The sequence below is a fragment of the Onthophagus taurus genome, chromosome 8, assembly GCF_036711975.1.
Source record: "Onthophagus taurus isolate NC chromosome 8, IU_Otau_3.0, whole genome shotgun sequence".
Lineage (NCBI taxonomy): Eukaryota > Metazoa > Arthropoda > Insecta > Coleoptera > Scarabaeidae > Onthophagus > Onthophagus taurus.
The window spans coordinates 6608709-6623323 of NC_091973.1; the positions used below are offsets into that span (position 1 = coordinate 6608709).

Here is a 14615-nt window from a genome sequence, read left to right on the forward strand (position 1 = left end):
ATTAATATAAATACATTTTAATCCCTTTTACTTACTTATTATGCAGTTAATGATCAAAGCGATGAGGGGTCCGTAGGGGAGGACACAAGAGCCATGAAAATCGACCATAACCGTATCCGTAAGAGCACCACGGAGCCTCCATCCGAGTGCAAGGTGCTCATTGATCGCCTTAAGAAATGTAATAGACTACAACTCTTAGAGGAGCTATCAAAAATTAATACATGGACGTTTGGGAAATGTGAATTGGGCCATTGGAAGGAAGTGTTGCATCTTTTTGATGCAATTCTAGATGAAGCCACTGAGAGTCATCCAGAAAACAAATGGGCTTTAAATTGTGATTGGAAATATAACATTTCTGTAAGAAAAAATATTTTAATTATACAGGGTGATTCACATAAAACCCCTCACAGAGCAGAGGACAATAAATTAAGATGATTTAACTAAGTTGTACACCTTAGGAGTTATAAGCCTTCAAAGTTGGATTTAAATTTTTAAAAAATTCAATATCTTCCTAATACATTAAGCTAAAAAAACCAACTCAATTAAGGCAGTTCATTAATTCTAAATTTTATACATTACTACTTCATTTCATGTGGAATTTAATTCTAAAACTTTTCTTACTCTTATTATTTTTTAAAAAACTTTGTCGTTTTGTAAATGTCATAAATATTAATAGTTATACCTATGTTATGGTCACCACTGATTTAGAGCTTATAAAAAAAAAATGGTAATAATTGGGTTTAATCTTGTTATGGATTTAGTCTTTATGGCCCATTACTAAGATTTTATGTATAAAAAGTATTTCCCCATCGCCTTTAGTTTTTGAATTATAATTGAGTTAATTTTCGAAAATCAACAATTTTTATGTTTAATCGATTTAGCTTATAAATAAAAAATGGTAATAATTGGGTTCAATCTTGTTATGGATTTAGTCTTTATGGCCCATTACTAAGGTTTTATGTATAAAAAGTATTTCCCCATCGCTTTTAGTTTTTGAGTTATAATTGAGTTAATTTTCGAAAATCAACAATTTTGATGATTAATCGGTTTAGAGCTTATAAATAAAAAATGGTAATAATTGGGTTCAATCTTGTTATGGATTTAGTCTTTATGGCCCATTACTAAGGTTTTATGTATAAAAAGTATTTCCCCATCGTGTTTAGTTTTTGAGTTATAATTGAGTTAATTTTTGAAAATCAATAATTTTGATGCTTAATCGATTTAGAGCTTATAAATAAAAAATGGTAATAATTGGGTTCAATCTTGTTATGGATTTAGTCTTTATGGTCCATTACTAAGGTTTTATGTATAAAAAGTATTTCCCCATCTCGTTTAGTTTTTGAGTTATAATTGAGTTAATTTTCGAAAATCAACAATTTTGAGGTTTAATCGATTTAGAGCTTATAACTAAAAATGGTAATAATTGGGTTCAATCTCGTTATGGATTTAGTCTTTATGGCCCATTACTAAGGTTTTATGTATAAAAACTTTTCTCCATCGCTTTTAGTTTTTGAGTTATGATTTAGTTAATTTTGATGTTAAATCGATTTAGAGCTTATAAATAAAAAATAGTAATAATTGGGTTCAATCTTGTTATGGATTTAGTCTTTATGGCCCATTACTAAGGTTTTATGTATAAAAAGTATTTCCCCATCGCTTTTAGTTTTTGAGTTATAATTGAGTTAATTTTCGAAAATCAACAATTTTGATGTTTAATCGATTTAGAGCTTATAAATAAAAAATGGTAATAATTGGGTTCAATCTTGTTATGGATTTAGTCTTCATGGCCCATTACTAAGGTTTTATGTATAAAAAGTATTTCCCCATCGCGTTTAGTTTTTGAGTTATAATTGAGTTAATTTTTGAAAATCAATAATTTTGATGCTTAATCGATTTAGAGCTTATAAATAAAAAATGGTAATAATTGGGTTCAATCTTGTTATGAATTTAGTCTTTATGGCCCATTACTAAGGTTTTATGCATAAAAAGTATTTCCCCATCGCTTTTAGTTTTTGAGTTATAATTGAGTTAATTTTCGAAAATCAACAATTTTGATGTTTAATCGATTTAGAGCTTATAACTAAAAATGGTAATAATTGGGTTCAATCTCGTTATGGATTTAGTCTTTATGGTCCATTACTAAGGTTTTATGTATAAAAAGTATTTCCCCATCGCTTTTAGTTTTTGAGTTATAATTGAGTTAATTTTCGAAAATCAACAATTTTGATGTTTAATCGGTTTAGAGCTTATAAATAATAAATGGTAATAATTGGGTTCAATCTTTTTATGGATCTAATCTTTATGGCCCATTACTAAGGTTTTATGTATAAAAAGTATTTCCCCATCGCTTTTAGTTTTTGAGTTATAATTGAGTTAATTTTCGAAAATCAACAATTTTGTTGTTTAATCAATTTAGACCTTATAAATAAAAAATGGTAATATCGATCGGTTAGGAAGATATCGATCTCTAAAGTGAGGAGCCTTGACTTTTTGCCTACTCTGTGTCGGTTCTTATGTGAATCACTCTATATATGCAATAGTGCGTCTAGATTCTTTGGTAACTTTTAACTTTTCGAAATTTGGAAGTACCATAACTTAATTTTTTTAAATGGCACCCCCCATATTTTATTGCTTAGTCGTCTTCGGCATCTCATTTTACATCTTTTATATCCCATTGGTCCTATACCTAACATTAATAGTTTGGGAAATAATTAGGGTTTTTTGAAAAATCGGGAATATCTCCAAAACCATTTAAGATAGACACCATGATACTTGTATAAAACTGAAAGGAAATTAAATTTTACATCCAGTTATGCAAAAAAAAAAAATTGTTCCATTTAAAAAAATTAAGTTATCAGCAATAAAATATGGGGGGTGCTATTAGACAAATCCAAATATGTAAAAATATACAGGGTGTTCCATTAAAAAAAAATACATTTTTTTATTTTTTATTTTCATACTCATATATTATAGTACAAATTTGCGTTTGAAAGAAATTCCTAACTTAATTGGTATAGGAGTTATGGATGCCTGACGCATTGTTGTAGAACTCTTTATAATTGAATAATTATTTTATTTTTCATTACAGGATAAAAAGCTTTTGTTATGGATATTACATTTTACTACCCTGCTAATCGAGCATTCCTTCTCTCGACACACTTACAAAAGCATGGACACTCTACTGGTTCTTTTGGGTTCCAGCGATATGTGCGTTGTTTTGGGAGTTTTAAACTTATTATATATCTTTTCCAAAAGAAGTAATTTCATCACCCGAATGCATCCTGAACAACGTTCTGTCTTAATCTCACGTTTACATCATTTAGCTGAGGTAATATTATTAATCAATGTGTCATATTGAATTAATCATAAAATTACGAAACTTTTTTTAATTAACGTTTTATGTTATGTAATTTAGAGTTGGGGCGGAAAAGAGAATGGTTTTGGTTTAGCAGATTGCTGTAGTTCCACAAAACCAATGCCCCCTTCAGCAACTACATTGCATTTTGAGTTCCACATTGAACACGCAGAATCCAAAGATACAAGATCAAAACAAAATATGTCTTACATCCACATTCCCCATGTGGATCAAATTAGGAAGATGCCTGCTGAAATAATGAAATCGCTGCTTTCTATGTACAACGTCCCGGCTGATAAAGAGGTTTCAAAAATCTATTATATAGGGTGTTTTAAAACAACGTTTAAATATTTATAGGGTTAATACTACAGTCGAAAAGTGTTAATAAACATTTAAATGTTTTGGGACTCTACTGTCTCTTTTTTGAGAGTAACATTAATTCGAAAAAAATTTTGTATTCTTTATGGTTACCATTTTTTAAAGTAAATTATTAAAAAAAATTGAATTGACACAATGTAATATTAATACTTTCGGTTTTTATAAGTTTCACAAATCGATGTAATATGAAACTGTCTCTTTTTGAGATTAGTATAATAGCTTCCAGTTGATATAAGTTATTCCATTACAAGGAGTAGGCTTTGACTTACATACAATCTGCCAAGATACATTAATTTAACGTTTTGTTCAAATTACGAAATAACCAAACTCCAGTAATTTGACTTTGCGAAACCTGAAGCGAAATCTTGTATTCAAATGCTGAAATGAGCGATATGGTGTTTATGTAAGGCCAAGTGTGAGAAAAATTTCGGCTCAAGTGGGTACTACTTTAGAGATCAATATCTTTGTAACCGCTCGATAGAAAAAATTGTGGTAAAGCTTGTTGTAATCAGTGAACATTTCTGCGTATAACATATTAATTTGGAAATTTTCGGGTCCGCGGTTTTTCTTTTATCGGGAGTTAATTGAAAAAAGTACCCGATTTTTGAGACTGCCAGCAACTTTGCCTACTTTGCGATTTTTTTTCTCCAAAACTATTTGACGAAAAAATTTCAAATTTGAACTGGTGGTAAACCGATGTGTTCTTAATGTGGGGCATATTTTATTTTTTCGATATTCTAGATAGTTCCGCGGAAAATCGCGGTTTAGTAGGATGCGGTTATTTCGAAAACGACTTGGCGGATTTCAACGCGGTTTCTATCAAAATATGTCAAATAATGTCGGTTGTCGGATTCCGTTATTATTTTTTCAAAATTAGGGCTCCCTAACTTTTTAAGATCGATTTAATGGAATTACTAATTAAAGAGAAACAGAAATAAGCAATCGGAACAGATGCTGCGTCCCAGACAGTACGTCGCGCCTTTATTTTACCTATATAAAGAAATAAGGCGCGACGTCCTGTCTGGGACGCACCATCTGTTCCGATTGGACGGAACTCCTGTCACCCCGCGCAGCTTACTTCTGTTTCTCTTCAATTTGTAATTCCATTAAATCGCTCTTAAAAAATTAGAGAGCTCTAATTTTGAACATTCGACATTATTTGACATAATGAAAAATCAAAATAACCTCTTACTTGCTTTTATGAATATGCTTCGATACTGGTTTCGAGGTATTACCTCATCTTCAGTCGAAACCTACAAACTCAAATAATTAGGAAAAACACGTTAAAAGAAAAATAAAACTTACAGTTAAAATGCTAGTTAATGATGCTCACAAGCGAGAAAAATAATAAAAAATATCTTAAATTTGAACATGGTGAAAACAAATTGTTTTAAATACGCAGTAAAATTCTTTGAAGGTCAAAAGGGTTACAACGGTTGAAGACCAAAAAGTTTTTAGAGGTTAAATCTAAAAGAAAAATAATTAATATTAAATAACAAAAAATAAATAAAAACTTACAAATAAGCGAAGAAAACGAAATAAGCAAAAAAGGACCGAAAAACGTTAATAAAATTTTGAAAAGTACGTTAGAAGTCCCGCAGCGATGCGGTGGAGGAACCAGCCTATGCTTATTTCGTTGACTTCGCTTATTTGTAAGTTTTTATTTATTTTTTGTTATTTAATATTAATTATTTTTATTTATCCTCTAAAAAGGTTTTGGTCTTCAAATAATTTTACTGCGTATTTAAAACAATTTGTTTTCACCATTTTCAAATTTAAGATCGAAGCATATTAATATTATATTATCGAAGTATATTAATAAAAGCAAGTAAGAGGTTATTTTGATTTTTCATTATTTACATACACCTTGCAACATGGATAATTACAATATTATTTGACATATTTTGGTCAAATCCGCGAGGAAATCCACCAAGCCGTTTACGACATAACAGCGTCTTACTAAATCGCGATTTTCCGCGAAACTGTAAGGAATATCGAAAAAATAAAATATGCCACTCATTAAGAACACATCAGGCTACCACCTATTTAAAATTAAAATTTTTACGTACGATACTTTTCGAGAAAAAAAATCGCAAAGTTGACAACGTTGCCGGTACCGTAAAAAATCGGGTACTTTTTTCATTTAACTCGCGATAAAAAGAAAACCGTGGATCCGAAAATTTTCAAATTAACATATGTTACGTAGAAATGTTCAGTGATTATAACAAAGTTTGTCGCAATTTTTTTTATCGAGCGGTTGCGAATATATCGATCTCTAAAGTGAGGGGCCTTGACTTTTTGCACGGATAGATGTTGTTTGAAGAACTCTCCATGAGCAACTTATTTACCCTTACCATATCTAACGTGTCCAAGCCCTCAATTCTCCGGATTACCATGCGGACGTCAGGATTCTCAGCTAACATACTTTTTACCGATGAAGTTAGTTCTACCAAAAATGGAATATTCCATATTAGCGTTTTAGTTTAAATATCTGGTTAGGCGTCGTAGGGGATAGGTTGTTGGGACCGATAGTTTTATCACAACCATTAAATGGTCTAACATACCTTGATTTTTTGGAAAACACTCTTCCTCAACTTTTGGAAGACTTGCTAAATCAAAGACCAAATCTCTGGTTTATGCAGGATGGAGCTCCCCCACACTTTACGCGTATTGTTAGATTACATTTGAATGAAAGATTTCCTGAGAGATGGATAGGGCGATTACATGGCTTGCAAGTTCGCCGAATTTGAACCCGCTGGACTTTTGTTGATGGGGCTACTTAAAAAGTTTAGTGTATGCGATACCTGTAAACAATCTTGAAGACTTGCGGCAACGAATAGAATCGGATTGCGAGACAATTCGTGAAAACTATGGGTTATTTGAAGAATTTTTATAATTTCTTGTGTGTGGAGGTTTTCTTTTATTATTTTATTATAAAAACATTACACCATTCCCTCCTTTAACTATTTATTTCCAAATCATTACAAACCACAATATATAGAATATGATTCTTACCAAAAACTTTTTTCAATTTTATCATTGATCTTCTTTTAATTTCTACCCATCTCATCACACTTACACGTCATATCTTTTTCAAAATTTCTCAACAAGGTCAAATTTCAATTTTATTGTTTGCTGGAAACCAGTTTCCATCTCCCTCGCTCTATTATATAACCAATTTATTTAAAATATCTGCATAATGCGCCCTATTCGTCCTACGTCAGTTTTAAAGTTAACCGCATTATTAATGTTTTTTGTTATGAAAATTGATTCCAAGTTTTTTCTTATTAGTGTGTTTTTATTTGTTGTTAATATTTTGGGATTTTCAAAATCAAATTTGTGAGTTAAAGTTACCGAATGTTGGCATAAAGCCGTTTTTATTTGTTTAGTATCGTATTTATGTTGTTGTATACGTTTTTTGAGATGTTGTTTAGATTCCCCTATGAATTGATATACGGTATCTACTCTATCTAATGTCTTGATTTTATCCTGCATATTTGATATTAAGGTGCCAATTTTGTTGTTATTATATTTAGCAAATTTTATTTCGGATATTTCATACCTCTTAAAAACATTCGTTACTTTATTTGTTAATATTTATGTGAATAAAAAACTTTGCTTTTCAGAAGGGTGGAATTTTCTTTATTTTCGGCTCAACCGGTTTCGACTATTCTTTTTTAGTCATCTTCAGGAACAATAGCCACGTCAGTTTCACTCTTAATTTTCATAATCTGAATTCATCATAAAATTAGAAACAAATTTGACATCATTTAATAACAAAGAATTCAAGAAAACGTAAATAAAAGAAAAGATGAATTCAGATTATGAAAATTAAGAGTGAAACTGACGTGGCTATTGTTCCTGAAGATGACTAAAAAAGAATAGTCGAAACCGGTTGAGCCGAAAATAAAGAAAATAAGTTTTTTATTCACATAAATATTCTAACAAGATGAGAAGTAATAATATTAATTATTTGTTAATGTTGGTATAAATTTAATTTTACAAAATTCTTTATTATTTTGAGTGCTTTTATTGTTAATATTTCCGCGAGTACGAAGATCACTTTCTGAAACATTCTATTAGTATGTCTAGGTATGAATTGTGTAATTAGGGATTATCTAATAGTTGGTTTATTCTTTTTATTCATATCTCCTTTTATTTCATTTTCTGTATTTGTATTCTTTGCCCTTTGTTGATCATCTTGTGGGGTTATATTATTTGTTTTGACTTTCAATCCATCTATATTTTTTAGTATTGTAAACCATGAGTTATTAATCAAGTGTTTGGGATAAAAGTTATTTAACAAAATATCATATATTTAAAAAAAAAAAATTGTATCAAAAACCTTAAGGAATACAAATTTTTTTTTCGAATTAATGTTGTTTAGAATTAAACAATCTATCCAATTGTTAAATAAAATTTTTGAATTTTCTGAAAAATAGAGATATGTATTTCACTTCCGGTCTAACTGGAAGCAATGGAAACACCATACTACTCTCAAAAAGAGACAGTTTCATATTGCATCGATTTGCCAAATATCGAATCTGTAGTAGTTATAGTTAAAAAAAAAAAGGTAGAGTTTTTTAACTTTTTTTCGACTGTAGTACTACCCCTATAAATATTGAAACGTATTTTAAAACACCCTGTAATTCTTAAAACCATAATCTAAACCTTATTCATTTTTAGATGTTGTTATTCACACATCTACGATTAGCTTATCATTTTTCCAACTACAGAAACAGATTGCTTTGTGTTCAAGCGCGATTACAAGCCCTTTCGGTGTTAGTTTATGCGAACGCTTTACAAGGTTCAGCGCACACTTTACTGTACAACGGACTTTTGGAAGAATTAGTAGAACTAATTGAGTTAAAATTCCCATATTTGGTTGAGATACGTTCTGCAGCTTTAAGAACATTGACATCTATAATACATTTAGACAGAAATCCTGAATTTCCAAAGTAATTAATAATTATTTTAACATAATTTTAGATTATTAATTAATTTTTTTTTTAGAAAACCCGGTTCGAGACTTAATAACATAATAGACGTAACCGGAGCGAATCAATACCACGGATTCCTCCCAGTGTTGGTAAGACATTGCATTACGTGTTTAACAACGAATCAAAATGAAGCATCAAAAGATAAGACGCTTGTGGAAAATACTGAAGTTGAAGAACTCGAAGAAGAGCTTCAAATATCCGAAGATGATGCTTTCCCATATCTTAGCACACATTCAGATTACAAAGGAAAATTTCCTCAGCCGTTAGCCACAGCTCTATTTTCATTTTTATATCATTTAGCGAGTTACGAAGCTGGCGGTGACGCTTTGGTGTCTTGTGGTATGATGGAATCTCTGCTTCAAGTGATTAATTGGCATGGTGTGGAGTTAGAACACATTACGTTTGTAACCAGAGCAGTTCGTGTTATTGATTTAATAACTAATATTGACATGCAGGCGTTTTATACTCATGCTGGACTCCAGAGTTTTATAAATCGTCTGGACGTCGAAGTGAATCTCTGCGTAAAAGAACATTTATACGAATTTAAACACATTACGTCTGAATATTTAGAAAGGGCGGAGACGTCGGAGAGTACCGAAATGGAAGGGGGACCGTCCAACTTCGAATTTCAATACAACCCAGAAAATTCTGGAAAAACGTGTCTTCCTCAAAGAGCGGCTTTATTAAAGAGTATGTTGAATTTCTTAAAAAAAGCTTTACAAGATTCCACGTTTTCGGAGCACATTCGACACATCATGGAAGGCACCTTACCTAATTCTTTAAAACACATCATTTCCAACGCGGAATATTACGGCCCTTCCTTATTTTTGCTTGCAACCGATGTAGTTACAGTCTACGTTTTTCAAGAACCCAGTCTCTTATCCACCATTCAAGACAATGGGTTAACAGACGTCGTTTTACAAGCTTTATTAATCAAAGATGTTCCTGCAACCCGCGAGGTTCTTGCGTCTCTTCCAAACGTATTTAGCGCGCTTTGTTTAAACGCAAGGGGGTTGGCGTCGTTCGTTAAATGTAAACCATTCGAGCGACTTTTCAAGGTGTTACTTTCACCTACTTACTTATCCGCTATGCGTAAAAGACGAAGTTCAGATCCGATGGGAGATGCTGCTTCGAATCTTGGCAACGCGATGGATGAATTAATGCGTCATCAACCAAGTTTGAAGGTGGACGCGACGGCCGCGATTATAAAATTACTTAATGAACTATGCCAATTGGGGACTGATCCAAAATACATTTGTTGGAGGCCTCACAGTAAAACTGAGACATCTCCTACGCCCGCAGCGCAAAGATCTACCAGCAACACGGAAGGATCTTCCGACGATGAAGAAGAGGATGATGAAGAAGAAGCGTCAACTTCGTCTCAAACCGCGCAAACGGATACGCAAGAAACACATGAGTCACCGAATTGTAGTGAAAAAACTCCGATAGCTTTGACGGAGTACATATTAAATGTTACCAAATTTATTGATGCTATTTTAAGTAACAATTCAACGGACGATCATTGTAAAGAATTTGTTAATCAAGGTGGTCTTGTGCCATTGTTGAGAATTTTAGGTCTACCTAATCTTCCCGTTGATTGTCCTGTTACAAATTCTGCACAGGCTGTAGCTTCAGTTTGTAAAAGTATTTTAAATTTAGCTCATGAACCCAAAGTTTTAGAAGAAGGGTTGAGCCAACTCGAAGATGTCCTCCTCATTCTCGAACCTTTGTATCTCGATTTAGATTTGTGCAGCGGTTCTAAGCTTTTGAATGAACTCGCAGACGCTCCACATTTAGAAACTGCGTTCAGTACCGAATCTGCTACGCCAATTTTACACGCTATGGGTGCCGCCCACGGTTATATTCTCATGTTTGTACACGTTTGTCGCACGGGACAGAACGACATACGAACTTTGTCGCTTCAACATTGGGGTTCAGATAAAGGATTGGAAATGCTGAATTGTTTAGAGCAGCTTTATATGGCTCTCGTATGGGAAAGCACGTTGTTACTTGCATTATGCAGCGATGATGTTATCCCCTCTGATTGCGATTTTGGAAGGGAAGATATGGAAAGGTTAAATATACCGGTTGCGGATAGGGCTGAATCAAGCGGTGATAGCACCGGGAATGTTGCTTCAGCAATGGAAGCACTAACTACGAATCCCCCCACGGTAATGGACGTTGACACCGAATCGCATTCATCAAATAAACCTACAACCGAACAATTACGATATATCAAACCACTCCTTGGAGCATCTTCACGTCTTGGAAGAGCATTGGCCGAGCTTTTTGGACTTTTGGTCAAATTATGCGTTGGATCTCCGATGCGTCAACGCCGAGGACAGAATATGGTACCCACTCCATCATTCCCCATCCCAAACGCAGGATCCGTAGCTACCGCTTTAAATTCATTATTGGCAAATAGCTTAAGTTCCGATAGATTACCTCCAAGTCCGGTCCCTAAATTCCAATTAACTTTCCTTATTTGCAGCGTAGGATTTACAAGCCCCATGCTATTCGACGAAAAAAGATATCCCTATCATCTTATGTTACAAAGATTTGTTAGATTTGGCGGCCAAGACGCGTTCTTTAACACTTTCCGCTGGGCTTTATCTGCGGGCGACACCATTCCTTTGGGAGAAGGCATTGAACATCCAAACTTACCAGAAGGTACGGGAGAATTCTTAGACGCGTGGTTAACACTTTTGGAAAAAATGGTTAATCCAAAAGCAATTCTCGATTCGCCCCACGTTATAACAACGAAATCACAAGGTACTTACAAATCCGTAGCTTTCGATCCATTGAAGTACCTAATACAAATTCACAAATTGGCTTTCGACGCTGTCATGTTGCTGTGGGGAAAGAAGCCTCTCCCAAATTATGGCATACGCATGAGCGAATCTATTTTGACCATTTTGCGCCATATTTTGCGGGGTGAAAAAATTATTAAGGATCGATTGAACAAACAAGACGATAAATCAGTAGAGACTTCATCAACCGCGGCTCCCTCAACAGTCGCCACTAATAACAGATTAGAAAACGACGTTAATCAAGAAAGTCTTCGTCAACTTATTGACATGGGTTTTACAAGAGAACACGCCACCGAGGCTCTAATGCACACCATGAACGTCGAACAAGCAACCGATTACTTATTAACGCATCCATTAAGCGGGCAGAGAACGGTCGGCATGGATTTGGATATGTCCGAAGATGATCAAGTCATCCAAGCAATTGCTATTTCATTGGGAGAAGCCGGGCCATCCACAGAAACAAAGAAAAAAGAGGATGATGACGTTACTCCATTATCTGAAGAACAAATCGACAATTTCACAGAAGGCGCCCTCCAGATTTGCTTAAACTTAGTAGAAGAAATACCGGAATCCGTCTTCAAAGTATGCGACTTACTCGTAACGATAATGAAACGTAAAGGTTCCGAATTTCGCGATCAACTACTCAAAGATTTTTGCGAAATGTTACGAGTCATTTATGCAAAATACGAAGCCGCCATCGATGAAGCGGAACGTCTCGAAAGTCCAGATCTGTTTGTCGAATCTTTCAACAGTCTTCGTTTGGCGCATTACACTCACTTGCTTACGTTGTTCTTCGAAGTACCTCCTTATTTCGACATGAAAGGCGCCTGCGGATTGGCCATCTTCGAATCTGGTTTAATACCCCACTTCGTAAAACTTATGGGAGTCGCCGAAAGGGCATTAAGATCTAATCAAAACGTTACTGTACCCAAATGGCTTACACCCGTCATTTTATTATTGGATTGTTTAGGAAAAGTTGCGGTAAGCACTCGACGCAAAAATAGAATGCACTGCGTTACAAAGCGGTTATGGAAATGGTACGACGTTCTCTCAGGGAAATGGCAAACTTATTCCCCTGCGAATAATAAAATAATTAATGAAGCCTATTGGAACGGGGAACAATCAACAAGAATTACATGTGGGCGTCGTAGGTACACAATAAGTTTCACGAATATGCAGCAAATCAACGAGGAAAGCAGTAACAATCGGCCGATTTGTATGACCCCGATAAATTTAACTTTAGATCGATGTTCCGATGGCAACCCGGAATTTTATGAAACCAAAGAACACGCCGAAGTAACCCTAACTGAAAAAGAAGCAAAACGTTGCGTACCAATTGCCGGATTCTGCCGGGTTCATTCTTTTGAAATCGTTAGATGTTGCGTCAAATTAATAAACGCCAACATCGATAAAGACACTTTACACGCAATTATGCGTTTGTGCTTGCGTTTAACCCAAGAATTCGACCTCGCCAAAGAGTTTGTCGTTGAAGGCGGGATCACCAGATTATTACAACTAAAAGAAAACATGGCTTTCGTCGGCTTTCGTACTCTAGCCACACTCTTAATTCGCCACACACTTGAAGGCCCCTCAACTCTTGCCTACGCCATGGAAAAAGTAATGAGAGGACGTACGTTACCATCCACCCCACCGCCTTACAAAGAATTAATGTTTATGCTTCGTTCTTTGGGAAGCGCCGTATCTAGAGATCCAGAGCGTTTCCTTGAGGTTGCTAAAAATACTCTGCGAATCGATATTAGCAGTTTTAGACGATCGGAAGAAGCGGATAGCCGCATGCCGATGAAAACCGAGCCTTCAAATCGGACTCAAGCTCCGCAAATAAAAGAGCAAGAATCAATAGACGTGATTTACGAACTTCTAAACGCATTGATTTTACCGATTGATAACTCAACATCTTCAACGGAAGACGAAAGTTTTGATAGCCGCCAACCGCCGAACGCACAAAATAAATCGAGTACTCGAGAATCCATGTCGCAACGTGCAACATTGTTATTAAACAGCAACGCGGGAAACAGCGACGTGTTAAATATTGATGGACCAGAGGAATTTCCGCGCGTTCGATTATTTCACGCAGCAAGCGAAATGAACTTGGACCCAAAAAATACCGAATCTCTTCGCAGTCGTCAAATTCTAGCAAAGCACAATATATTAAAAATATTGGCTGACGCAGTCGTGTCTTACGCCGGGGTGGCCAAAATAATCACCGAATACTCTTACAAAGCTAAAAGTGGAGAACACGTTACCGAGGAATGTACTTGTTTGGCATTCTTATTCGATAAAATATTGCCCATAGTTGAAGAAGTCTCCGACCGCGATTGTTCCATTATGTGCAAAAACTTAATCTCTGGTATCGCATCTTGTAACCATTCGCCTGACGCTCAGTCCGCTTTGGTCACCGAAGTAAAAGCAGCTCTAATCCGAGCATTGCTTCTCACCGAATCTACAGAAAAACACAAACGCATTCAACATATCACCACCATGATACTCAACATGATAGAACAATGCCCGCCAGTTCAACAAGTTCGAATTTTCAAAGCCCAAACGTTTAACGCGAACGTAAATAACATCGCGCGTTTAATGTTGCGTAAAGGGATATTTAACGATCTTGCTCGTGTTCCGTATTGTTTGGATATGTCCAGCCCAAATTTCCCAAACACTATTAATTCCGCTTTAAAACCCATGGAGTGTTTATCAAAAATCGTTAATCAACCAATTACTGGAAACGTCACTGGAAATATTAAGAAACGCCCCAGAATTAACATAGACGATAATGGCACTACGCATAGCGGAACCACTTCCACCGAAGCAACAAACGCACAGGGCGAAGAAACAGTAGAAGATACTGAAAACACAGAACACGATGTAGCTTCTAGTTTAGAAGGGAACCCCATTTCATCAAACGCAATGGATGCTAATGTTCTCGATGATATAATGGAACGTCTTTTAGAACGCGGTCCCAACGTAGCTCTTGATACTACAATGGATCTTGATGATGATACCAACATGGGATTTGAGCATGAAAGAGATGCGACGGTTTGTTCATTAAAAATA

General features: G+C 34.9%; 1 protein-coding gene across 5 annotated transcripts in view; it reads left to right on the top strand.

The window, feature by feature from the left end:
- Nucleotides 1-14615, top strand: part of LOC111425619 (HECT, UBA and WWE domain containing E3 ubiquitin protein ligase 1) — a 32632-nt gene that overhangs the window by 646 nt on the left and 17371 nt on the right. For all 5 annotated transcript variants that reach the window (XM_023059753.2, XM_023059758.2, XM_023059754.2 and 2 more), the window contains exons 3-7: nt 47-357; nt 3089-3328; nt 3416-3658; nt 8420-8691; nt 8747-14597. In XM_023059753.2, coding sequence (XP_022915521.2) covers nt 47-357; nt 3089-3328; nt 3416-3658; nt 8420-8691; nt 8747-14597 — 6917 coding nt within the window. The remainder of the gene's footprint in view (nt 1-46; nt 358-3088; nt 3329-3415; nt 3659-8419; nt 8692-8746; nt 14598-14615) is intronic.